Source organism: Halichoerus grypus, chromosome 5 (assembly GCF_964656455.1).
Source record: "Halichoerus grypus chromosome 5, mHalGry1.hap1.1, whole genome shotgun sequence".
Lineage (NCBI taxonomy): Eukaryota > Metazoa > Chordata > Mammalia > Carnivora > Phocidae > Halichoerus > Halichoerus grypus.
This window is the reverse complement of record NC_135716.1, coordinates 38,271,798-38,299,334: the sequence shown is the minus strand read 5'-3', so window position 1 is coordinate 38,299,334 and position 27,537 is coordinate 38,271,798. Positions and strand designations below refer to the sequence as shown.

At 40.1% G+C, this 27,537-nt stretch overlaps 1 protein-coding gene across 1 annotated transcript in view; it reads left to right on the top strand.

The window, feature by feature from the left end:
* LAPTM4B (lysosomal protein transmembrane 4 beta) overlaps positions 1-27,537 on the top strand; it is a 75,667-nt gene that overhangs the window by 31,854 nt on the left and 16,276 nt on the right. Inside the window, exons 3-6 of the mRNA XM_078072191.1 lie at positions 14,824-14,897; positions 15,246-15,368; positions 18,180-18,278; positions 22,647-22,742. Coding sequence (XP_077928317.1) covers positions 14,824-14,897; positions 15,246-15,368; positions 18,180-18,278; positions 22,647-22,742 — 392 coding nt within the window. The remainder of the gene's footprint in view (positions 1-14,823; positions 14,898-15,245; positions 15,369-18,179; positions 18,279-22,646; positions 22,743-27,537) is intronic.

Below are 27,537 nucleotides of genomic sequence, written 5' to 3'. Positions count from 1 at the left end.
CGTTTGACAAGCCTTTCTGTATTTAACTCACATATGGATAGAATTCAATAATCTTTGAAATGGGTACAATCAATTGCTTTAAATAGCAATTTTAAGTTGATATCTTTTTGGAATGGTGGTGGCCATCTGCAGATTTTATCCAGAAGGACAGAGCAGGAATGCGTTTCACTTTTCCATATGGTATTTTCCTAAAATGATCTGGTAGAAGAAGATGTATTATTTACATCAAAATGAGGCATATGGGAAAGAAGAAGATAGCAGGAGGGGAAGAATGAAGGGGGGGAAATCAGAGGGGTAGACGAAACATGAGACGATGGACTCTGAAAAACAAACTGAGGGTTCTAGAGGGGAAGGGGGTGGGAGGAGGGGTTAGCCTGGTGATGGATATTAAAGAGGGCACGTTCTGCATGGAGCACTGGGTGTTATGCACAAACAATGAATCATGGAACACTACATCTAAAACTAAGGATGTAATGTATGGGGATTAACCTAGCAATAAAAAAATTAAAAAAAACATGAGGCATATGGGAGAATCCACTGGGTTAAAGAAAGAAAATATGAGGATTTCTCTTAAAAAAAATCTAGCCCTTTAACATTTGTATTTTTATTATATTTTATATAATGGAAAAATATTTATAATTTATACAAAAATATATATTTTTATGTTACACTCTCCCCCCCTCCAAATTGACTATGCTAGGAAAGAATGAGGAACTGTCATAGATTGGCGGAAACTAAAGAAACACAACTAAATATAGTATGAGATCCTGGATTGGATTCTGGAACAGAAAAAGGGCAATAAGGGGGAGACAAGTGAAATTCACACAAGTTTTATAGTTTAATTAATACTATTATGTAAGTGTTAATTTCCTGGTTTTGATGATAAATGGTTACTATTAGGGGAAGCAGGATGAAGGGTATACTTGAACTCTCTACTGTTCTAACTTTCCTATACGTCTAAAATTATTTCAGAATAAAAAGTTAATGAAAAAAATAGTTCAGTCTATTGACTGAGAGGACCAAAGGATAATGATTGTGAAGCATGTATGTGTGGCATATTGTATTATACACTCGTAACTTACTTTGAGTAGAAGTAGACTTCGTGGCATTTTATTTGTGAAATTTTAATGGATTGGCAAAGAATTATGACAGGAAGTATCAGTGCTGTGCATGGTGCCAAACAGGTCATTCGAATTAATTTCTTTTTTTTTTAAAGATTTATTTATTTATTTGAGAGAGCGAGAGAGAGAGAGAGAGTACCTGAGGGGGGGAGGGTCAGAGGGAGAAGCAGGCTCTCCGCTGAGCAGGGAGCCCAATGCGGGACTCGATCCTGGGACTCTAGGATCATGACCTGAGCCGAAGGCAGTCACTTAACCAACTGAGCCACCCAGGCGCCCCTCGAATTAATTTCTGATTAATTTTGCAGCAGATGTGTCTTTCCAGTCAAACTTAGTTTTATCTACCAAGTAGACACACTTGGCCTAAGGAAGGAAATGTACATAAAAACCATCAAGAATGGATGGTAACCATATATGGCCACCTAATTTAGGATAAAGACACCACTACATTTATGGGAGAAAGGATGATCTTTTCAATAAATGGTTCTGGATGAAATCAATGAGAGAAAAACACATGCTTCACAAAAGAAGATATCCATATGACCAATAAGCATATGAAAATATTCTCCACGTTATTAGTTGTAAAGAAAATGCAAATTACAAGCACAGTAGCGAATCACTGCACCGCTCCAAAATGGCCAACCTTAACCGAGCTGATAATACCACCTGCTGATAAGGCTGTGGAATGACTGGAACTCCCAGACTGCGCTGGGAGTGTAAATCCTACAACCACTTTGGGAAAACTAAAGCTAAGTATACATCTGCCCTATGACCCTGCAGTTCCACTCCTAGATATGGACCTTGCAGAAATGAATGCTTGTGTCCGTCATAAGCCAGGTATAAAAATGGTCAAAGGAGCTTTATTCATAATAGCCAAAAATTGGAAACAGTCCAGATTTCCACCAGTGGTAGAATGGACAGAAATGGAGTGATCAGAGATGAAACAATACAAGCAAAAGGGTGATGGTGATTCACTGTACTTTTTCTGTATGTTTGAAAGTTTTGATAAAAAAAAAAAAAAAATCTAACAATGGGGAGCCTGGGTGGCTCAGTTGGTTGAGCGTCTGACTCTTGGTTTTGGCTCAGGTCATGATCTCAGGGTCATGAGATTGAGCCTCGAGTTGGCCTCCCCACTGGGCGTGCAGCCTGCTTGGGATTCTCTCTCTCCCTCTGTCCCTACCCCCACCCCCGTGCACGCTCTCTCTCAATTTTAGTATATGTGCTGCCGAAGCGAGCACTGCTCTCTCTCTCAAATTAATTAACGAATTAATAATTAAAATCTAAGAAATAGAAAAAAAAAGAATGACTGGCTAGAGCTTTCCATATGGCTCTTGGCAGCACAGAGTAGAGCTCTCCGTGCTCTGTCATTTGGAAAGGGCCCCAGGTTGCCTGCCTGCTGTCTATTCACATGCCCCCATGCAAGCCTGGCAGTCAGTCTGCACAGCTTGTCCACTGTGCGTGAAAATCCCCGCAGTCTTGAGGAAATAGACATACATCTGCAGCAGCAGGGAAGTGGAGCCAAAGGAACCATCCTGGCCCTTTATTTTCATCCATCCACCCTCCCATCCTCCCATCTCTGTATTTATCTTTTAAATCACATGGCTCAAAAAGTTGCATATTCTACACATTAACGACATCTTGCTTATTTTTTTAAAAAAGATAATTTAGTGAACATTGTCAAAGAGATTTTTTTTTTTTTTTTTACAAAGATGTAGATGTAAGAAGACCACTAGGGATAATGAAGTGACATGACTAATCAAGGCTAGCAATGACTATCCCTAGACCTGAAGGAGGGGTGGGAGGCTGTGGTTACTGGAGCTGGGGATGAGAGACTCATACAGGGTTAACCTCTTCATTAGGACCAGTGACCTCTGGTCTAGGGCCACAGCCAACCCAAGGCAACCTCTCCTTCCCTCTGATCTCATGTCTGGACTCCTCATTGGCCGGACTCCAGAGGGCAAGGGAGGCTGTTGATAGCCCATTCAGGTCTGCCTCCTGGGCCAGAGAACTGGATGGTGAAAGGCAAATGGAAGACATCTCATAAAATCATTCATCTGCTTACCTAGGTGTTCCACTTAACCAGACTAATTTGCTTGGTGCGCGTTTCCCCACTTTGCCTACAGGAATAAAGAACTTTGCTAAATATGTTTTTAAAAATTAGGTACATTAAGCCAGGGTGCCTGGGTGACTCAGTCAGTTAAGTGTCTCGCTTCTGCTCAGGTCATGATCTTGGGGTCCTGGGATCGAGCCCTGCATTGGGCTCCCTGCTCAGTGGGGAGCCTGCTTCTCTCCCTCTGCCTCTGCTGGCAGCTCCCCCTGCTTGTGCTCTCTCTCTTTCTCTCTGTCAAATAAATAAATAAATAAAATCTTTAAAAAATATAAAATAAAATTAGATTCATTCAACCTGCAGATTCCTTTTTTAAAAAAAGATTTATTTATTTGAGAGAGAGCAGGGGAGGGGCAGAGGGAGAGAAAGAATCCTGAAGCAGACTCCCTGCTGAGCTCGTGGAGCTGGTGCCCTGCTGGTGCTGGGCTTCATGACCTGAGCTGAAACCAAGAGGAGTCAGGCAACCAAGAGGAGTCTGGCGCTTAACCGACTGAGCCACCCCAGGTGCTCCCCCTGCAGGTTCCTTTGATTCCTTTGAGGTTCCAAGTTGGTGAGGGAGTGAGCAGGAACAAGTAAAGTAGCTCAAGCATCCAGTGCTCTTCCTTGTGTGTTGTTCTTTTCCCACCTGCAGCTTCTCTGATGATGAAGTTTGTCGTTGTTGCTGTTTGCATTTTAATGTGTTTAAAATCAGGATGTGATCTACCGTTTAGCATGGATTTAGTGTGAGGATCTTGTTTTTTCTCCAAATCTTTATTCTGAAAAAATTCAAACCTTTCAGAAAGGTTTCATGTACAGTGAATATCCGCCTTGCTTTTTTCATTAGTAATAATTTGGAGTTTTTCATTTTTTACCAAATTATCTCTATTAATAGTGAATAGGTATAAAACAGTATTTTTTTAACTTATTCATTTGAGAGAGAGAGAGAGCATGAGAAGGGGGGAGGGTCAGAGGGAGAGGGAGAAGCAGGCTCGATCCCAGGGGCTCGATCCCAGGACCCTGGGATCATGACCTGAGCCCAAGGCAGACACTTAACCGACTGAGCCACCCAGGTGCCCTGGTATAAAACAGTATTTACAGAATACCAAATAATGGTATGGTACAAGTACTTGTGTACCCACCACTCATTTTAAGAAGTTGAATTTTACCTTACTTGCGAAAGAGTCCTATATGTCCCTTCCTGATTGCATATTCTTTCCTCTGATCTGAGAGAGAGCCATTTGCTGAACTGTTGACCATCCCTTTGCTGTTCTTTATAGACGTACACATACATTTGTATCACTAATTGATCTGTTTAATTTTCATGCTGAACTTTCTTATAGAGTAGATTCACATAGTATGCCTCCTTCTGAGACTTGCTTTTTCAGTTTTATTGTGTTGATGAGAAAGTTATTCAGACACTTGTTAAAGATGGTAAGGAAAACTTTACTCAAGCGGTGTTTTGCAGTAGGGGAAAGAGGTCAAGCTCAACTCCCTCTCCAACAAGTACTAGTGGAGTGGTGTAGCCACGGAGCAGGTGGGGGTCAGTGGATAGAAAATTAGAGGAAACATCAAGGCTGGAGAGGTTTTTGCTTGACAGCTCAACAGGATTCTTGCAGAAGGCAAACCAGACTGGCAAGTTATAGAGGCTGGGGGATGACAAATTTGATCAGATATCAGGATGATCAGATATCAAGGAGAGGGGTTTTCAGTGAGCTGACTCAGCAGGATTATTGCTGAAACTAGACTAGATGAGCCACGCGCAGGGCCCAAGGTGTTTGGTTGGAGGAGAGAGTTGTCGTTGTGTGTCTCCCATCTATCTGGGGAGACCTTTCTGCTTCCAGCACCCAGCTGCAAGGGAGTCTGGAAAATTCAGATTTTTAGCTTTCTAGCCTCTGCAGAATAGGCAGACACACTAGAAGGGTGGGAATAAATGCTCAGTACCAATTCCCCACTGCAAACATGCTGTAGTGTATGGTGAGCCTGTCCTGGTCCTTCTTTTTCAGAAATCTTCTAACTTTTCTTGCTTATTTGTTTTTCTTCTATGCTTTAGCATCAACTTGTCCAGTTCTCAGGCAGTCCTGTTGCATATTTGTTAATTACAAATGTTAAACTTATTGATTAACCTAGGGAGAAGTGATACCTTACATGTGGTATTTTGTCTAGTTCTGTCTAGTTATACCTTTTTTAAAAAATGGCATTATTGAGGTATAATTTATATATCACAAATTTACCCATTTTAAAATGTACAAGTCAGTGAGTTTAGTGAATTTACAGAGATATGTAACATTTTTAAAATATCTGATTACAGGGGCACCTGGGTGGCTCAGTTGGTTAAGCGTCTGACTCTTGATTTTAGCTCAGGTCATGATCTCATGGTCGTGAGATTCAGCCCTGTGTTGGGCTCCACACTGGACGTGGAGCCTGCTTAAGATTTTCTCTCTCCCTCTCCCTTTGCCCCACCCCTTCCCCTGCTTGCATGCTCTCTAAAAACATAAGTAAGTAAATTAAAAAATAAAATAAAATGTCTGATATTGGGGAGGACATGTGCTATGGTGAGCGCTGTGAATTGTGCAAGACTGTTGAATCACAGATCCGTACCTCTGAAACAAATAATACATTATATGTTAAAAAAAAAAAGGAAGAAGAAGAAGAAGATAGCAGGAAGGGAAGAATGAAGGGGGGGAAATCGGAGGGGGAGATGAACCATGAGAGACCATGGACTCTGAAAAACAAACTGAGGGTTCTAGAGGGGAGGGGGGTGGGAGGATGGGTTAGCCTGGTGATAGGTATTAAAGAGGGCACGTTCTGCCTGGAGCACTGGGTGTTATATGCAAAAATGAATCATGGAACACTACATCAAAAACTAATGATGTATGGTGATTAACATAACATAATAATAAAAAAAATAAAATAAAATGTCTGATTACAACTATAACTTTCCAGTTAATACAGCTCTTCTTCAGTGTCCATCAGTAATGTTTCCAAAATTTTTCCTATATATATAGATCGTACGTGGTTTTTTTATTAGTTTTTTTAAAATTTTAATTCCAATACTTAACATACAGTGTTATATTAGTTTCAGGGGTACAATATAGTGTTTTAACACCTCCATACAACAGCCAGTGCTCATTACAAGTGTCCTCCTTAACCCCCATCACTTATTTAACCCATCCCCTCACCCTCTTCCCCTCTGTGAACTATCAGTTTGTTCTCTATAGTTAAGAGTCTGTTTCTTGGTTTGTCTCTCTCTCTCTCTGTTTTCCGTTGCTCATTTGTTTTGTTTCTTAACTTCCACATATGAGTGAAATCATATGGTATTTGTCTTTCTGTAACTGACTTATTTCGTTTAGCATTATACTTTCTGGCTCCATCCATGTTATTGCAAATGGCAAGATACTATTCTTTTTCATTGAATAATATTCCATTGTATATATATATACCACATCTTTTTTAGCCATTCATCAGTTGATGGACACTTGGGCTGCTTCTATAATTTGGCTATTGTAGGTAATGCTGCAGTAAACGTAGGGGTGTGTATATCCCTTTGAATTCATTTTTGTACTTTTGGGGTAAATACCCAGTAGTGCCATTACCAGACCAGGGTAGCTCTGTTTTTAACTTTTTGAAGAACCTTCATACTGTCTTCCACAGTGGCTGCACCAGTTTGTATTCCCACCAACAGTGCACGAGGGTTCCTTTTTCACCACATCCTCACCAACACTTGTTGGTCCTTATGTTGTTGATTTTAGCTATTCTGACAGGTGTGAGGTGATAGCTCATTGTGGTTTTGATTTGCCTTTGCCTGATGATGAGTGATGTTGAGCATCTTTTTATGTGTCTGTTGGCCATCTGGATGTCTTCTTTGGAGAAGTGTCTGTTTATGCCTGCTGCCCATTTTTTAATTGGATTATTTGTTTTTTGGATGTTTAGTTTGATAAGTTCCTTATATAATTTAGATACTAATTCTTTATCAGATACGTGATTTGCAGATATCTTCTCCCATTCCATACGTTGCCTTTTAGTTTTGTTGTTGTTTCCTTCCCTGTTCAGAAGCTTTTTTATTTTGATATAGTCCCAGTAGTTTATTTTTCCTTTTGTTTCCCTTGCCTCAGGAGATGCATCTAGAAAAATGTTGCTATAGCCGATGACAGAGAAATTACTGTCTGTGCTCTCTACAAGGATTTTTATGGTTTTAGGTCTCACATTTAGCTCCTGATCCATTTTGAGTTTATTTTTGTGTATGATGTGAGAAAGTGGTCCAGTTTCATTCTTTTGCATGTAGCTGTCCAGTTTTCCCAACACCATTTGTTGAAGAGACTGTCTTCTTCCCACTGGATATTCTTTTCTGCTTTGTTGAAGATTAATTGACCATATAATTGTGGGTTTATTTCTAGGTTTTCTATTCTGTTCTGTTGGTCTATGTGTCTATGGTTGTCTATGTGTCTATGGTTGTCTTTTGATTACTGCAGCTATGTAGTATAATTTGAAGTCTGGAATTGTGATGCCTCCAGCTTTGTCTTTCTTTTTCAAGATTGCTTTGGCCATTTGGGGTCTTTTATGGTTCCATACAGATTTTAGGATTGGTTTTTCTAGGTCTGTGAAAAATTTTGTAGTTTAATAGGGATTGCATTAAATCTATAGATCATTCATGTTTTTCATTAAATTTCTTAAAAAAATAAAAAAATAAAGTTATTTTTATTTTTATTAGGATTTTATTTATTTGACAGAGAGAAGAACAAGCAAGAGAGGGAACACAAGCAGGGGGAGAGGGAGAAGCAGGCTTCCCGCCGAGCAGGGAGCCTGATGTGGGGCTCGGTCCCAGGACCATGGGATCAATACCTGAGCCGAAGGCAGATGCTAAAGACTGAGCCACCCAGGCACCCCAAAAATAAATTTCTTTTATTTCCTGCTCCTGTGGTCTAGACACATACATATCTTGGTTCTCTAGTGAACATAATCGCACCAAAAAAAATTTAAATGCTGTTTGTTGGTTTTTCTTTCTCTTTTTCTTTTTTAAGATTTTATTTTTAAGTAAACTCTACACCCAATATGGGGCTCTATCTCACAATCCCGAGATCAAGAGTCGCATGCTCCACTGACTGAGCCAGCCAGGCTCCCCAGTTGTTCTATTTTTATAGAGAGACTTAATTATGTCAGTATACATCTCAGTGTAAGCATATAGCTAGCAAGAGCTAATTTCCTTATCTTAGAGAATAGAGGGTTAAGAGAGATTCTCTGAACTTGACAGTTTAAGTAAATTATTGAATTAACTAATCCTTCCTAACCTTTTATAGCTTATTTCAAATCTTAGGGCCTGACAACATGGGTAAACCTTGCAAACATTATGCCCAGTAAGAGAAACCAGACACAAAGGCCACATATTATGATTCCATTTATATGAAATGTACGGAATGGGCAGATCTACAGAGATAGAAGCTAGATGAGTAGCTGCCAGGGGCTGGAGGAAGGGGGAATGGGGAGTGACTGCTAAGGGTATGGGGGATCTTTTGGGGAGAGTGAAAATATTCTGGAATTAGTGGTGATGGGCTATGCAACTTCGTGATTATACCCAAAACTCAGTGACTTGTACACGGTTTTAAAGAGTAAATTTTATGGTATGTGAATTATATCTCAATAAAAAAAAACAAGGAAGAAAACAACCCAGCCCGAATAACCACGTCCTCCAGTATATTCTATATTCCCCTTTTCTGAAAATAATACTGCCCCCTCTGACCTCCCTTAGCTCTTCATCAGTTGTCTCATCTTGAAGTCTCCCTCTCTTCCCCGTAGACACTCAGCATCAGAACAGAGGTTATGTCCTGATTATGTCCTCATGGTGTTTCTTCCGTATTACATACCTATTTAGTATTCAGGAAATAAATTTTGAGTTTAAGAATAAAGTTGTAAATTAGCCAGGTTATCAAAAAACTCTTCTATCTGAATCTACTTCAATAAACAATTGCCACACACATACAAAAAGTATATTAGAACCTTCCTTTTGTTTTAATGGAATAAAACTAGTGCCTTATTGCTTATTCCTCCCCAAGCTTTCAACCTCAGATGGGACTCCATAGGAGGGACTGGAACCTGTGTTTTCTGTTTGCCCCTGTGGGCATTTAGAGCTTTGTATTTTACTTTCAGTAGCTCATAGTGTTGCTGCAAATCCATCCGAAAATGGTTCTCCTCTAGACTTAATGGTGAGAATATACCCCAAATAGTATTTGTTTTCATAAACTGCAGTGCTAGGAATGTGACCAAAAATGAGAGAAACTTGAGACATAACATGACTTCTGACTAAGGAAGTGAGATGGGAACATGAATCAAGTAGTTATCTAGCTAGCTCCAAGTTTTATGGAAAGGAACCAAATCCAAGAATTATAAGTAAAAGTGGAGTTAGAAATAAGGGTATTTAAACAAAGGTGTTTCATGACATCAAGGCCAAGAGACAACAATGCAAGAAATGATTTGAATCATTATAAGGGAAAACACACATATACACACACGCCAACATACACCTTTTTGTATCAAAGATCAGCATGATAATCTTGAAAGAGAAATAAATTGGGAAAACGATTTGCAGCATTTATGATAGACAAAAAGGTAATATTCTTAATATATTCAGGAACTACTGCAAATTGTGTTAGGCAGAACACTTTCAGTTACAAGAGATAGAAACCAACTCAAATAGGAAAAAGGAGAGGGGGAAATGAGCAGGAGAAAGAAATGAGGGATTTGGGTGATTAATCAAGAAGAAATACTCAGTCTCACTAATAATTGACAATTAGAAGAAGAAGAAAGAGGCATTTCAGAGAACTCCTTTATATGCCTATTCTGTTTCACTGATTAATTGACTAAGTATCAGAAAACATTGTCTAATTAGCCTTTTGTGGCCTGTGGTATAGCTTTTCTTAGGATCCTTTTCAAATTAGAACTGCATTATTAAAGCAGGAATTTAATTTAGGGAACAGTGTGAGGACAGTGAGCTCGGACTAGATTGCTATGGGGAGCTACTGTACCAAGAATAAGTAAAGGATGTGATGTCCCTGTCACTGAACGGTACTATTACTGATTGTAGAAATCCGTACATTGTCGTTAGAATCATTTCCTCATTTACCCATGACAAATTGAAAGGAATGAATTTTAGGGGCTCCTGGGTGGCTCAGTCAGTTAAACGTCCAGCTCTTGATCTCAGCTCAGGTCTTGATTTCAGGGTCGTGAGTTCAAGCCCCGTGTTGGGCTCCATGCTGGTGTGGAACCTACCTAAAAAATAAATAAAATAAAAATAAGTAACAGGAATAAATTTTAATCCCTCAGAGTAACTCATGCTCACCGTGGTGTACTACACATTATTTCAGAAGAATCAACATGTGCTCTTGTTTGCTAGGAGAGAAGGCTTATGAAGCCGGCTTTATCTTATCTGCTCTGTGTTTTTATTCAGTTTACACTTTGATTCTACCTCAGCTATTTCACATGCTTGTCATATATTCAGTCTGGTCAGTGTGGTTGGTATAATCATTTGTATGAACAGAATTTTGAAAATTTCCTCATCTCAAAGTAACATTTTTTTAATGGTAAGTAGTATGTCATTATAAATGGTAATAGGATATTTTATGACTTTTATTTGTGCCTTTTAAATTTCTCTTCTTTGATGGGGCACCTGGGTGGCTCAGTCGGCTAAGCATCTGACTTCGGCTCAGGTCGTGATCTCAGGGTCCTGGGATCAAGTCCCGCATCAGGCTCCCTGCTGAGAAGTCCCGCTTCTCCCTCTCCTTCTGCAGCTTCCCTTGCTTGTGCTCTCTCTGTCAAATAAATAAATAAATAAAAATCTTTTAAAAAATAAATAAATTTCTCTTCTTTGAGAAAGATGTACATTTAAACATTGTTTATGATTATGTGAGATTTGGTTGTGGAGTTTCTTTTTACTTAAGAATAGGATATATAGGTTATACTAATTTTCATAGGTTATGTTAAAATTTTTGAATACAGCTTTGAGTTTGTCTGTCTACCTGTCTGTCTCTTTTAAGATCTGTGAAGTAAAAGATACCCTATAAATGGGCTGGCTTCCATTAAATTAATTTTTTTCTCATTATAAAATATGCTTGTACAGAATTTGGAAACCATCTCAGTAGACAAGAAAATAATAAACTTTTGCCTGAGTGCAGGTTTCAGAGATTACTGTAAGTTTGAATAGGTTTTGCTCATAGCAAGTACATACTGATGTCCAGCTCCTTTTAGGGTGGCTGTGTGGTTTTCCCCGCACTTTGACCTGCATCACTGCCTGTGATCTACCTCCCTCCCAGCTGGGTAGCATACTGGCTGAGAGTATTGACTCGGGGGTTAGACTGCTTGGGAAGAATATCCCATCCACCACTTACTAGCTGGGCAGCCTTGGGCAAGTTACTTGCCTTCTCTGAATCATCTTTTTTGTATCTAAAATGGGGGTGATAATAGTACTTATCTCTTAGGGTTGTTATAAGGATTAAATGAAATAACACAGTGCCCAGTTCACTGAGGAAAGAAAGCACATGTATAAATGGGGAAAATAAAAGCAGACGATGGACATCCCACTGTGGTCATAGCTTTCTGTAGGAACGAAGAATCTGATAACCCTCATTGCTTCATATGCAAATGAAGGCACTAGAATGCATCCATGTGTATTTACATATGTGCCTCCCTACAGAGAGGCTTTAGGTCAGTCTCTTGGCCTTTGTTTTGCATGGAAAATGCATTCAAGTTTATCCCCCCCACACTGATCCTGCAAGAATGCTATAAGGCATACATGAACTTTCCTTGTAGGTATCTTTTCCCTCACAAGGAGTAAAAGGTAAGTTAATGTAGCATTAAAATTATCCCTCTGAAAGGGATTAAAACAACAAAATATGCATATATCCTGAAAGAAATCATGATCTTTTTTTTAAAAGATTTTATTTACTTGAGAGAGAGAGAGCAAGCCAGAGAGAGAACATGAGAGAGGGAAAGGGGCAGAGGGAGAGGGAGAAGCAGACTCCTCGATCCCAGGACCCTGAGATCATGACCTGAGCCAAAGGCAGATGCTTCTGAGCCACCCAGATGCCCCAGAAATCATGATCTTTTAAGTATTGACTAGTACTAATCACCCTCCAAGTGATCTTTTTTTCTTTTTTGAGAATCAAATTTTCACTCCTTTAATAATAGTCACCAGCATCATTATGAATTCATTGCACTAAATCTGTAGATTAATCTCAGGAGCCTTTGTGTTGTTTTTTTCTTAAGATGGCAAATGGTCTTTGTTGATATATCTGCGTTTTATGTAGCCTTCCTGCTTAAAATGTCCTCTCATCTCTAAAGCTGAGGATACAGAGAGGATGGTTCTAGAAGTGGAATGTTTTCCTTTGGAGAAATACCTGTAGGAAGTGACAGGCCAGGCTGGGTCATGGGTCAGTAGTCAAAGCTGAAGCAGAAGCTTCGGAGTCTTAGCAGGAAGAGCCAGAGATCTGAAATCCCCAGAGCGAGGATTAGTCACACTTGAGCCTTTTGATGCAAGTACTGTCTCAGCAAGTCACATAACCTCCGAGCTGAGTTTTGCAGTCTGCTCAGTGGGAACACGGTCTGTCTCAGAGTTAGGAGTGCTAAATGAGGTGTGTGTGAAGTGCCTCGGATGCTGTCAGCATCGTACAGATCCTTTACCGTGTGGGTTTTTGTGCTCTCTTAGCTATGAGCACCCCACACTGGAACCCCAGGCATATGCACTAATCTGAATCTCTAAAGATAGAGTAACATGACTTCTTGAATAAATGTTCATTTCGTCCCTACTGTGATATAGGCATTGTTCTAGACCAGAACTCTTCAATAGAAATAGAGTGCAAGCACATGTGTAATTTAAAATTTCCTAGGGGTGCCTGGGTGGCTCAGATGGTTAAGTGTCTGCCTTCGGCTCAGGTCATGATCCCAGGGTCCTGGGATCGAGTCCCGCATCAGGCTCCCTGCTCATTGGGGAGCCTGCTTCTCCCTCTCCTTCTCCTGATCCCCCTGCTTGTGCTCTCTCGCTCTCTCTGTCAAATAAATAAATAAAATCTTTAAAAAAAAATAAAAATAAAAATAAAATTTCCTAGAAGCCACATTTAAAAAAGGTAGACACAAGAGTTACCTTAGTTAGCTCAGTATATCCAAAATATTTTAGCATGTAATCAGCATAAAAATTATTAATGAGATATTTTACATTTGTGTGTGTGTGTACCAGGTCCTTGAATCTGGAGTATGTTTTAATCTTACAGCACATCTCAATTCAGATTGAGCCCACTGCAAGTGCTCAGTGCCTCCCTGTTGTTAGTGGCTACAGTGGGGGCATCTGTCCCCTTCTATACGTTGGGTTGTAGGAGTAAACAAGATATAGAGAGTTCTTTCCCTCAGAAAGCTTCCTCTAGCACGGGGAGACAGACGATACGCAACAGATGTAAGTAAGATAGTAGTGATATGTGCTGTAAAGAAAATAGGACACTGACGTGGGAGGAACTGGAAGTCCTGCCTTACCTAGAATACTCAGGGAAGAGCGGTTGGAGCTGCTGATGTCTGAGCTGAGGCCTGAATGATTAAAAAGGCAGAGCTAGGGGTGCCTGGGTGGCTCAGTCGGTTGAGCTTGAGCGTTTGCCTTGGCTCCAGTCATGATCTCAGGGTCCTGGGATCGAGCCCCGGGTCAGGCTCCCTCTCTGCCCCCTCCCCCCCAACCCACTTGTGTGTGTACTCTCTTTCCCCCTCAAATAAATAGAATCTTTAAAAAAATTAAAAAGGCAGAGCTACTCATGTGAAAATGTGAGTGATGTTGCCTCTAGTCAGTGGGAACTGCAAATGCAAGGCCCCATGATGGGATGTTCTCGTTGTACTTAGGGAACCGAGTGGTGTGGCTGGGTTGTAGGAAGTGAGAGAGTTGTGAGATGAGATTGGAGAGGTAGACATGCTCTAGAAGAAACACAGACATAAAGGCTATGATAAGAAATTGATATTTTATTTTAAATGAGATGGGAACCAGTGGAGAGTTTTATTTTTACTTTTTTTTAAGATTTTATTTATTTACTTGACAGAAAGACTCAGAGAATGAGTGGGAGGAGGGGAGAGGGAGAAGCAGACTACCTGCAGAGCTGGGAGCCAGACACGGGACTTGATCCCAGGACCCTGGGATCATGACCTGAGCCGAAGGCAGACACTTAACTGACTGAGCTACCCTGGTACCCCAGTGGAGGGTTTTAATAGGGGCACAAGACACACATGAGTTTATAAAATACAAGTGAGACACTCATGTTTCAAAACTACCTAATTTATTATATATCTAATTCAGTGGACCAGAAGACCAAACTTTTTTTTAATATCTGTAGCCAATATCTCTTTCCCATTTTCAAAATAAACTTATGTGCAAGTCAGTGTGTTATCTATAGACACTTCTATGATTTAGGGAGAACTTCTTTTGGACATTTTATATCCATTAGCTGTTATTTTCTCAAATTCCAGAAGAGCTCTGGGTGTTTTACTTAATATAAAGTTCTCACTTATAATTGGTTTATAAATAAAATGCCTTTGAGGAGAGACAAAAATTGTGAAAACAGTGGATCTACTACTGATGTTCTTTCTTTCCTAACCCTTTGTCAGACATGTGCATTGCGATTGCAATTTCTCTTCTCATGATCCTGATATGCGCCATGGCCACTTACGGAGCTTATAAGGTAAGCGGCTTTGAAATAGGGGGCTGGGCCCTCTCCTTGGTCCCTTACACTTGTAACCTGGGCAGCTGCTTGTGAGAAGGAAGAAGTGATGATTCTCAGTTCCTATAAGAGCCTTTGGAAGTTTAAATCTCATATTAATGTTCTGTGGAAAGCCAGTGCTGTAGTCTCAGGAATGCTCACAGAGGCTTGTTGGTTGACCACCTCTGTGTGGTTTACCAGTTGTCATGACCTGGCTTATCGAATGTCTTGTCCTCCACTTCCCTTCAGATGAAGAAAGGATTTGTCTGAGTTGGGAAAAAAGTAAGATGATACTGAACACATTAACATCATGTTTTCTCTCATATTTAGCAACGCGCTGCCTGGATCATCCCGTTCTTCTGTTACCAGATCTTTGATTTCGCCCTCAACACCTTGGTTGCCGTCACTGTGCTTGTTTATCCAAACTCCATTCAGGAATACATACGACAGCTGGTATGTGGCCTTCCCCATCACTGTTCCCTTCAGGATCTAGTCTCGACATACACACGCACACACACGAATTTGTGGCTTTTTCCACTTGGATCAGAGTTACTGATTAGAGATTTCTGAGTGTCATCTTTAAGATTTTTGGTTTCTTAGAATGCTTTTTGGGACAACATAACCTCCTGAGGTTGATAAATGGGGGGTTGCGATGACTGTATTAGATTCACCTATGTAAATTATAAGCTAGTTACTAATTCTTATTTTTGTAAAATGTAGTTTGCTCAGTTATCAGCAAAGGATCATTTTTTTTTTGCCTCTGCTCTTGTACGGGAGAAATGGAAATGTACTATACACTGGTTCCCGAACTTATTTGACCATAGAACCCCTTTCTTCGTCAAGCATCTTTTTGGGACTCGTTTTCTGTTAAATGTTCTTTGTGACCATCTGAGCGAATGTGGATAACTGGATATTCAGAAGCTGGTGGAGGGTGTAATACTTGTGCGCCTTTACATTTTTCACCTTTATTTTTAAAATTGTGAGTGTGCCTTAACATTTAATTTCTTCAAAATCTTAGCATGTTTTAAAGGGAGAGAATGTTCACTCTTTGGAGGTTTGCATTGTTTGAGCTTGGGGAAGGAGCAGGGTTTTTCTGGGACGGGAGATTCAAGGCTGGAGATTTGATGTGACAGCGGAGGCCAAGAAGTTCAGTGGAAAAGAGGGAGATGGAGGGGTGGGGGGAGGGAGGGAAGGAAATGTGGCAGCAGGAGTTTGTGATCTTATGGCTGGCATGCCCAAATCACATACCAGTACTCAGCAGACCTAGAAAAGCAGACCGAGAAGCCTCTAGTGTTTTTTGCTCCTTAAAAGTGTTCAGTTGTCCCCATTATGGTTGTCATTCTTAAGCTGTTAGTAACAGCTTCTCTTTGCTTTAGAAAACAGGAGCATGTTTTGGTAGCCTATAGTGTCAAGAAAAAATGTGTATTTCCCATGTGCTAATCGTATATATTCTCTCCCATGGTAGAGCTTGAGTGTTTCTGCATGAGAGGGTTTCTATGCGACGAGCAGTTTGTAGAATTACCTCTGTCTTTAAGGGCTTGTCTTTTTATTCTGTAATGATGACCCAGTGCCGGGCTCCTCCAATCAACCTTGGCAGTGTGGAGGAAACATGACCTCCCCGTAGCCCGTCACGTGAGGGGCCAGGAAAGGGTGGTGCTGAGTAAGGAGACGCTAAGACAAGCCCTGTGGCAGCCCTGTGACCCCCTGAAGATTGTGTTGTTTGCTCCATCACGTGTATTGCAGAGACTTAGAAGAAGCAGAAAGCATGTAACATGCAGGCCAGCCTTTAGAACACTAAGAATACTACGTCGACTTTCTGCCGTACCCCACACTGCTCAGTCACTTCGTTCTCATTTGCTGTAGAGCCACCAGTGGTAAAATGATAATGTTGGTGATGCCGACAGTAAGCATAGTATCAGCAAAAAAAAAAAAAATCACCATCTACTTTTATTTGTAATTACAAACCAAATCATCCAAGTGAATGTCTTCAGTATGTTCTACTCAGAGATCAGTCTGAGCTGAAGGGGTGAGGCCCACGGATGATCATGGTGCCTAAGGACAACGGTAAAGCTCCGTAGACGGCGAGGCCCCGCTGACAAGCTGCTGTCTAGGAGTCTGGAGGGACGGCACCCACTTCACTCGAATGCCTGTTCTGTTCATGTGGGGTCGTGTGTTTTATAGCTCTTGATGTAGAAGCCGTGTTCACTTTTCTGGGGGAAGGAGTGTGAAGACCTTTGTGGAAGGAGTCACGTACTTCCACTTTAATCCTTTTTTTTATAAACAGTATGATTTCGTGTCGGTCTTACAAATTGACACCAAGTTGTTTTATTCTTACCTATAAGATTAGCATATACAAACCCTTCCAGCCTCTAAGGGGAGGAACCAGTCTCGTGAGCTGATCACAAAGAATGACTCAGATTTTATTTCTTGGGTTTTTTGCCCCAAGTGGAAAGGAGACTGAAAACCACTGGGTGATGTTCACCATGGGGAAGAGTTTCTTTATATTCTCCTTTAACATTTGGAACCTCTTTGTTGTGTCTCAGAATACTGCTAATGTGGAATCCAAACCCATGGTATTGGATGATGAGGAAGAGATAAGGGGGACGTGGCCGCCAGGGCTTCTGTCCATGCATCCTGCCCCAGGCCAGGGAGGTGGAGGGCTTCCAAAGTGCTGTGCGGGCAGTCCCAATCCTAGGAGCCGGTTGTGATCCTCCTTAAAAAGGTTTCCTTTGATCTGGTAGTTAATCAATATGGCCAGATGGTAGGACTTGATCTTTTTTTTTTTTAATGCTATAAATACCTACTAGTGTAAAAGATTCTGTTCCTTGAGGAGAAGTAACATCAGCAAAAGTGCTTTGTATAAATAAGACAGTATTTTAATAGGTTTTTCCTCCTTGCCCTGTGCAAGCCCTTTAGAGTGGTCCACCATTTGCAGAGAATCTCAATGTCACAGGTGGATAGAGAACTACTGACTTCTAACTTTTTGTACAATAAGGAGGGCAAAGTTACATTTTCAGGCCTCACGAATCTTCCTCTGATTTTTCTTTTCACGAGTCATTGCCTGAGTTACGAGCACACCGGCCTTTCTCCACACACCATTTGTCATTTTTTCATTAGAGGTGAGCTAGAAAGTTTGTAGTGGTCTTAAATAATAACTATCTGCTTTAACTAATTGCTTTTTAATAAGCACATCTGGTTAATGCCTAAGGAATCTAGTCTGGAATGATTAATGAAATTTGCTAACAAGGCACTTTTTATTTGCAGCCTCCTAATTTTCCCTACAGAGATGATATCATGTCCGTGAATCCTACCTGTTTGGTCCTTATTATTCTTCTGTTTATCAGCATTATCTTGACTTTTAAGGTAAGCATGCAGATTTTACTTATGGCCTAAATATTGTTCAATGTATTCACGAATGCTAAGGAAGTAAGCAAACTTGTGTCAGTTCTTTACCTTGCTTTAGATTTCTGAACTGCTTTTTGATTTCCTAACACTTCTGTTTCTTCTCTTATCTGTATGAGAGGGAAACAGTACCACGCTTTCACAGGCCAACCAAGGGTTATTCCAAAATCCATTTGGAGGGGAATACACTAACGTTATACATTGGGTAGTAAGTTATATACTGCAGTACCATTACAGTGTCTGTGTGCACAGTCTTCTGTAATTTGTTTTTAAAATGTTAATATATTCTGAACCGTGTTCTCTAACAATCTAGTATATGAATTTACTAATATTTAATAAATAACTTATTGCTGGACATTAAGACAGTTTCTCCTTTTTCACTTAATAGTGCTACAACGTTTTTTTACTACATCTTTCATGTACTTATGTATTTATTTCTTCAAGACGCATTTCCTAAAATTAGAGGGTTTGCGTAATTGGAGGGCTTTTGATAGGATGTCAGATTGGTCTCCCCCCAAATTAGGTGACTGACACTCCGTGAGCACCATTTGCCACCCCCTCAACAATTGAGTGCTGCCTCTTCTTTTTCATCTTTGCAAACCTGATGATAAAAACATCACTATACTTTGTGCTTGTGTGCTACTAGGAAGTAGAAAATTTCTAAATCATTACTAGACTTTGAACTTTTAATTCTTAACATCATTTCATCTTTTCATTTCTTTATTTTGGCATAAAATTACCCATTTTTAAACAATCAAGCCTCGATAAGCTTGAAGAAGCTGCATTTAGAGAGAATAGTCTTTTCAAGCAAGTAATATGATGAAGAGGAGTAAAGGGAAAATGATCCGGGTGCCTGGGTAACTCAGTCGTTAAGTGTCTGCCTTTGGCTCAGGTCATGATCCCGGGGTCCTGGGATCGAGCCCCGCATCGGGCTCCCTGCTCAGTGGGAAGCCTGCTTCTCCCTCTCCCACTCCCCCTGCTTGTGTTCCTGCTCTCGCGATCTCTCTGTCAAATAAATAAATAAAATCTTTAAAAAAATAATAATAATCCATTGGGAGTCGTTTGAACTGAATATGTTGATATTGCATGTCTTGTTTAGTGCTCGAGATTTGAGCAGATTTTATACACGGATGTCGAGGCTCCCCGCCTCTACAGTTCTACTCTTCCCACCCCAACCTTCTGGCTGCTCCATCAGCCCTGAATATTGTCCCTTGCCTAACCTGGCAAAAGGTTGCAAACTCTCAAACCCCTACTCCTGGAAATCTGTCTTTCAAAGGCAGGCTCTTCTTTAATTTCTGCCTGTTTTGGTCCCTCCCCCATGCTTTCAAATCGTGTGTGTATCTTATTCCAGATTTTATCATTTTTACCTATAGGAAGGTTAGTCTGACCAAGCTACTTTCTGCCATTACCAGGAGCTCAGAAGCTAGAACCTCCTAGTGCTCTTGAAGGCATTTTAACTTTGTAGGCATTTTCCTTTGTATTAGAAATGCTTTACCTTGAGATGTTGAGTCAGATTTAGCTTCTCTCACTGCTATTTCAGTCTATGTGGCAAGAGCTTTGGTTTCTTCATTTAATAACCAGCAATAATGGTTAAGAAAACATTCTGTGGGTGACTGTGAGTTTAAGTGTACTAATGGATGGGAAGATGTATCATCCATTCATTTTTTTCAGTAAATATTTATTAAGGGTCTCCCATGTGCCAGGCCCTATTCTAGGTTACTTAGGTTTAGTTGTGAATAAGAACAGTCTCTGCCCTTTGGTGCTTTTATAAATTGCAAAACACTTAATTATCATAATGATCTAATGAAAGACACGATACAAATCTATCTCCAGCCTGTGGGAAATGTGTCCTTGTCTTAGTATTTCATTACTTACATATCTATTTACTAACTAGACTGCATTTCCTTGAGAATGTAGACTGTGCCTTCAGTTTTATCATCCTCCTAGCATTAAGCTGATGCTTTGCACGTGGAGACTCGGTGATTATCCATTTAAATAAATATGAGTCTACATGTTGTGATTTCATATATCAGTTTACCTGATTAGTGGCTCTCACGACCTAAATTCACTGTTTAATAAAGTTTATCATCACATGGGTTCCCTAGGAGCCCAAACCAGGACATGTGTCCATTTCAGTCTGTCCCAAGACCACAAAGGGAGCAATGCTTACCCCTCGCTCTGCAAATTGATGATGATACGATTTGCTACTGCACATTTATTTGGGAAACATACTAAATATTTAATTCTCTTGAAATTGAATGACAGAAATGTTAAGAGAGAAATAAGGTCATTGAAGTAAGTTATTGGGTTTTTAGAGACAATAGGCCAGAGGGTTTTTTCCCCCTTTGCAGTGTTCAGTAAGCGAATGCTGGGGTGCTGCCGGGGGCCCTCGAGAATGCTGCCTGGGCTTGTGAAGCCCCCGCCCCCAGGTGCTTCCCCTCTGCTGTTTAACCTTCACGTTGTTGACGTGTCCTTGCAGAGGTCTCACCCGGCCTCAAAGAGTAGCTACTGCTCACTGCTAAAATAATGCATGAGTATAGTCTTCTTACAGAACACATAATGAATATGTCCAAACATTCTTTTTCATTTGTATTAGAGTTCTCAAAAAGTCTAAGGCTTTTGTTTTCTCACTAAAGAAACGATGGCATTATTGAGTAAACTGAAGATTTGAATAAAATGAAAATATTGTGTGCATTGTTTAAGAAATACGCCCTTCCTATCTCTCTCTCTCTCATTGTGGATACCTGGTTTCAGATTATTGCCGTCCAGAAATATTTCATAAAGTAGCATTATACATTTTCATCTTCACATCATCACAGAACATATAAGTGTAAGAAATAATCACCGTCAAGTACGAATGCAGCTTAAGACAGCATTCTGAGTATACGACGGAATATTTTACCTCAGTCTTCCAAGAAATGTTGGCAAGCACTCCTTTTGTCCTTAGATGTCTTCTTTGTTATAAAACAACTTTGTTGCGATATAATTCACATATCATAAAATTCACCCGCTTAAAGGGTACAATTCAATGGTTTTTAGTATATTAACAGAGTTGTGTGAACCCAGCTCTGTGGTTAAACAATGTAACTTTAGGACATTTTTATCACTTGCCATTCATCCTCACCTTCATAACCCCCAGATCCCTGACCCCTGGCAACTACTAATCTACTTTCTGTCTCTGTAGATTAGCCTGCTCGGGACATTTCATATGAATAGAATTATACAGTACGCGGCCCCCTGTGACTGACTTCTTTTGACTCAGCATATTTTCAGGGTTCATCCGTGTGGTAGCATGTATCAGGATTTCTTTCCTTTTTATGGCTGAATGATATTCCACTGCATGACTGTACCGCATTTTGTCTACCTAATCATCAGTTGGTGAGCATTTGGGTTGCTTCCACTCTCTGGCTATTAGGAATGACTCTGCTGTGAACATTCGTGTACAAGAGTTTGTGTGGACACATGTTTTCATTCCTCTTGGGCATATACCGAGGAGTGGAACTGCTGGGTCATATGGTCACTCTTTAACCTTTTGAGGAACCACCCGACTGTTGTTCAAAGCGGCTGCGTCATTTCACATTCCCACCTGCAGCGTACGAGGGTTCCAATTTCTCCACATCTTTTCATTTTTTGATCAAAACATTGTAAAGCTGGAAAGGGATTTTGTGGTCCTCTGCTTCTAATCCGGTCCCAGGTGATCGGAGTGGAAGTGCAAGCTTCTCAGTCTGCACGTCTCCCCCGAACTCCTGCTTTACCCCTGGCGTGGCTTTGTTCTGGACATTAATTGTAATGACCTTTTTGGATATTTCATTATGAAGATGGAGATGTTTTAGTGAATTTTATTGACCACGAAGCAAATTTATATGCTGTGAATGTTTTTGAAAAAATTAACTTGAATATGATTTGTTTAATCATATGTAATCATGTAGAATAAAAATCCCCAAGACAGAGAGTTAAAATGTGATGAGAAATGGGTTAATACATGGATCGATCTGTGACACTGAGGGCAGCAGACGTTTGTGGCGATTGCTCCTTCCAACTACCTTTTCTCAGAGATTCTCCTGCTCTCCCCTGTCCCCTCCACCACCACCTACCTTCTGGGAGGGGGGGTTGTGATAGAATAAGCTACAGCAGCACCCTTTCCCAGAAAGTTACTATACCCAGCATTTGTAATTGTAAAGACTTCTTGATTTAGTAGAGTTACTATGTGCACTTACAAGTTAGTAAATAAAAGTTCTGTAATAAGGTTTTCTCTGTGGTGGGGGGGAGGGACTTAAAATTGTCTGAAGTTTGGAAGTGAAAGGCCTAATAATCACTATTTACTTACAGGGTTACTTGATTAGCTGTGTCTGGAACTGCTACCGATACATCAATGGCAGGAACTCCTCTGATGTCCTGGTTTACGTTACCAGCAATGACACTACGGTAGGTGTGGAGTCATGTAAAGTGGAAATCTCCACGCATCTACTATATGACGGCTTCTAGATGTTTCTAGTGTTTGCCATGTTTTTACCATTGTTGAAACAGACTTATGAGCTGCTTCATTATCAAAAGATTCATAGTTGAATGAAATGTGTTTTATTTTCCTTGTAGGATATTAAAATCTAGATAGCTCATTTATTTAAATAGATTTAAATAAATTCTGGCTTATTTTTAAAAATTTTTTAAAATATTGCAGGGGCGCCTGGGTGGCTCAGTCCTTAAGCATCTGCCTTCGGCTCAGGTCATAGTCCTAGGGTCCTGGGATCGAGCCCCGCATCGGGCTCCCTGCTCCGCGGGAAGCCTGCTTCTTCCTCTCCCACTGCCCCTGCTTGTGTTCCCTCTCTGGCTGTGTCTCTCTCTGTCAAATAAATAAATAAATAAAATTTTTAAAAAAATAAAAATAAAAAAAATAAAATATTGCAGATGGATAATATATATACCTTCCCCATATTTTAAACCATGGTGTAAAACTCTAGATATCAGTTCTGCTTAGTATGACTGCTATCTCCCTTGACACGTGAATTGAAACCTAGAAATGTGATTGTAGAGCTAGAGAAATGAGAATGGCAGAGGTTGCTGTGTTTTTTTTTTTTAATTTTTTATTGTTATGTTAATCACCATACATTACATCACTAGTTTTAGATGTAGTGTTCCATGATTCATTGTTTGTGCATAACACCCAGTGCTCCATGCAGGAGGTTGCTGTGTTTTTAAATCTTGTTCTGCTCCTAGTTTTTCATACTTAAGATTTTTAAACCTATGTAATATGATTATGGAAAACATGTCCTTCCTGGAAAAGTCCTCAAAATCATTTGTCCTTTATGTAAATTATCTTAAATCGCCTGGCTCATAGGAAGAGTATAAGTCCTCTAGGTTTTTTGTTTTTTTTTTTTTTAATATTTTATTTATTTGACAGAGAGAGACACAGCAAGAGAGGGAACACAAGCAGGGGGAGTGGGAGAGGGAGAAGCAGGCTTCCCGCCGAGCAGGGAGCCCGATGAGGGGCTCGATCCCAGGACCCTGGGATCATGACCTGAGCCGAAGGCAGACGCTTAACGACTGAGCCACCCAGGTGCCCCAGCCCTCTAGGTTTTAACCTCTCCATGTCTCCTTCGTCTTTGTATTCAGCACCGTGTTCAGCACAGTGCCTGACACAGTGCTTGGAACAAGTAGGTGCTCAAGGGGTGGTTAATGCAAAGGTTGGTGATGGATGACATGAACGTGTGGGATGGGTCGTAACGGATAGGATTGGAGGGGACAAAATGGACAGGACACATGGAACGGTAAATACAAAGGGCATAGTAAGTCTAAACCAGAACAGAGTTTTATATTTTGTTTTGTTTTTTAAATTGTGGTGACTTACTCTGTGACCTTACTGAAATAATTTAACCTGTCCTCATTTGACTTCCCTGTGTATAAAATGGGAATAAAATAATTTTATACCTTATATTAAATATATAGGTACCAGCTGATATACTGAGAACTATGTGGAATTTCTGAGAGAAAGCATGTTGTACGTGAATAGTTTTCCTTAGTGTTCACCAAACATTTGTTGAGTTGACTCACATATGTTTGAGCAATGGTTTAAGAAGAGGCTCTGCCATGATCAGATGCACAAAACCCAGCGTACCAGATGCTGAGGAGGCCCTTTTGGCGGGGGGGGGGGGGAGTCTGCAGAATCCTATGGCCTGATTACAGTAAACACATGTTCTACTCAACCCTTTAAAGAATTCCTCTTGGTCAGTAGGTCTCTTTAAAGAAATAGCTGTTTGTAATGATCATAATTTTGATAAAATTACTGGCTTAAAGAATTTTTTCCTTCTCTCTGAGTTTCTGGGTATTTAGTTACCTGTAAGTTTCTTTCTGCCTTTTCTTAAAGAAGAAATCCCAGAGTACATTTATTGTCCTGCTGATCTAATGAAAAATCTAAACAAAATTTGAGATTTTTGAGTTTGAGGAACCAATAAAGTTGCTAAACAAGCAAGATGCATTGGAACGTCATCCTAAATATCATGATGTGTGGGACTTACAGAACCTTGAGGAGTATCTCAGAAAGATAATGCCCATGTTGCACGTGTTTGTGTTAATACACTGTCGGTGGTGGTTTTTTCAGGGCTTTCTGAAGGGTTGTGTGTATTTTTAATAGAAGCAAGGTGGAAGGGCTGAAAAGGTACATGTTGTATAGAGATACCTTCAAATCCAAGGATATTTTGAAATTTGTAGAAATTGGGGTGCTGAGAGATTTTAAGAACCATGAGTAAGTCCCAAAATGCATCCAACTTCCTTTTTTGAGAAAGTTTTTATTTTCTCCCTTTGAAAGATTCAGAATTAGACATGGAGTAACAGGTAGGTTTTATTTAGGCTAACATAACATAAAATTTTATAGTTATACTTTTCAACTGGACATCCCCAGCTCTTCTAATAATAGACCTCTTTCTTCAGAAAAGCTTCCAGCTTGGAGGTGGTTTAAGATAACTAGAATTTGGGACCACAGACTGGTGCCAACTGTGATGGTTTCCTGGTGTGTGTTGACAAAGGCCTTGTCTGGGGAATTGTTTGGTCGTGATTATTGGTCATTATCTTCTTGGTCATGCTGTACCAACTTGACATTTTTAAGACAGGAAACTGAGTTGCTGATAATGTTTCTACTTTCTCAAAGTTCCCAGTGAACCTTTCTTTTTCTCTCTGTGTGTGTTTGTTTTTTAAAGAAGGATATTCCTGGGGCAGGGAGATTTATTATTTCTCATAACTGGGTTGCGTTGATAATCTACTCCAAAATGTAGGGTTAGATCACCACCTGAGTCTCAGCTCTTCTGACAGTATTTTTAAAGATTTTTTTTAAAAAAAGATAATGGTATTGTGCTTATATTTTAAAGAGTCCTTATTATACCTAACAAAATGATTCTTTAATATCATAAGATATCCAGTAAGTGCTCAGATTTCCAGTTGTCTCATAAATGTTTTTCTGGTGGTTTATTTGAAACAGGAACTATGAGTCAATCTGTATTTTAAGACTCTCTAATTTTTTGTTAAAGAAACTAGTTTGTCCTACAGACTAGATTTGTCTGATGGCTTGCCTGTAATGTAGTCCTCTGTATTTCCACTAGATTAGCACTTGGATCTAGAGGCTTCCCATATTAATATCCCCCTTTTTTTGCAATATTACTTCATAATTGATCATTTGTCCTTCCATCAAGAGGCAGATAGTGTCTGGCCGATTCTGCCTTTTTGGAATGTCAGCACCATTAATATCTAATGCCTGGATTCAGTGATTCATTAGGGGTTGCAATATGATGACATGCTGTCACTCCTTGTTCACTTATTAGCTGGACTATTTCTATAAAGAGGAACTTTCCCTCATATGCAATTTGCTTACCCAGTGGTACGTGTGACCTGGGTAAATATACTTAGTTTTGTTATTTATCAGTTGTCAAAATGGTGAGTTGGTCTCTCATGCTCTAGTGGTGACCAGTGAAGGTTTTTTTGTTTGCTTGTTTGTTTTTATGTAACAAATGAACTCATGAAGAGAGGCCTATTAGGAGAAAAGCTGAGGGTGTCCAATTGAAAAGTAAACTATCATGATACATTTTATCAGTAAGCCTAAAGAAAACTTTAACCTATTATTGCATACCCTTTTGAGACTTTCAAAGGGAAAAAAATAAAAGCTTTCTCTAAAAAGCTAGTACCTTGTAGTTAATATCCTTATTGATGCTCAAGTTGTGCCGTCTTTGGCCAATGGGAGCCTCTTCAGGTCGGCCCCCAAGTCTTGACAGACCATGGCTTCCTTGCTGTCTGGTTGACAGGATGCTCCAGGCTCATCTTGTCTATTTATAATCCCAGACCTGGAATCAGCCATTTCTTCAAGGAGCCTGCTTCCTTTAGGTGGAGACCATAATCTGGATTTCCAGGGTTGGAGAACATATTTCTTTTTAAGCAGGGCTCCACATGTTTGAAGACTGTTTTGACTAGAACAAAAGGAGTTAATGCTAGCATTCTAACTTTAAAACTCTAAATATACCAGAGCTTTACTCTGACACCCTGAGTGGGGGTTGGAATGGTCTAGTCCTGTCATTTTCCCTGGTCTCCATAGCTATATTAAGATCCTCATAGCGTGTAATGTGTGCTTCTCTTTTGTCTGTGTCTTATTGGGAATCCACACTGACATAATAACATGTTGCCTTTCATTTCCTATCAAATATTTGGCCAGATGGCTTTTCTTCCAGGCTGAATAGTCTCAGGGTGACCTCTGTGGACACATCCTCTGGGGGCTCTTGTTGGTAGAAAATAAATGTTCCTTTTTTTTTCTTCTCTAAAATAGAACACATATTATTAGCCGGATATGCAGTTTCTCAAATACTACTGAGACGGAGGGTAGATGAGTTATCAGATCCTGGAATAATTCCCTGGGTTAATCTAACTTCAGTTTCCCAACCAAACCACAGCATTGGTTTGAAAGAAATGCTTAAGACAGAGGGGTCACAAACTCCGTTAGTTCATAATGCCCCTGGGTCTTTGGTATTTTTTTCCATGGTGCCTGTAGGTCAAAAGAAATAACCTAACTGCCCATTGCATGAAGTAGGTCCAAACAGCTTGAGTGGAAATGAGTGTAATATCTGCCAGTTGTAGCTATGTTTTCCTTGAAATTTAAAAAAATCCCACAGTGCCCCTTTGAGTCCCTGTGTCCCACCTCAGGGAATCCTAAGGAGACACACCTTCCTTTTAGGACGTTGTTGTAGAA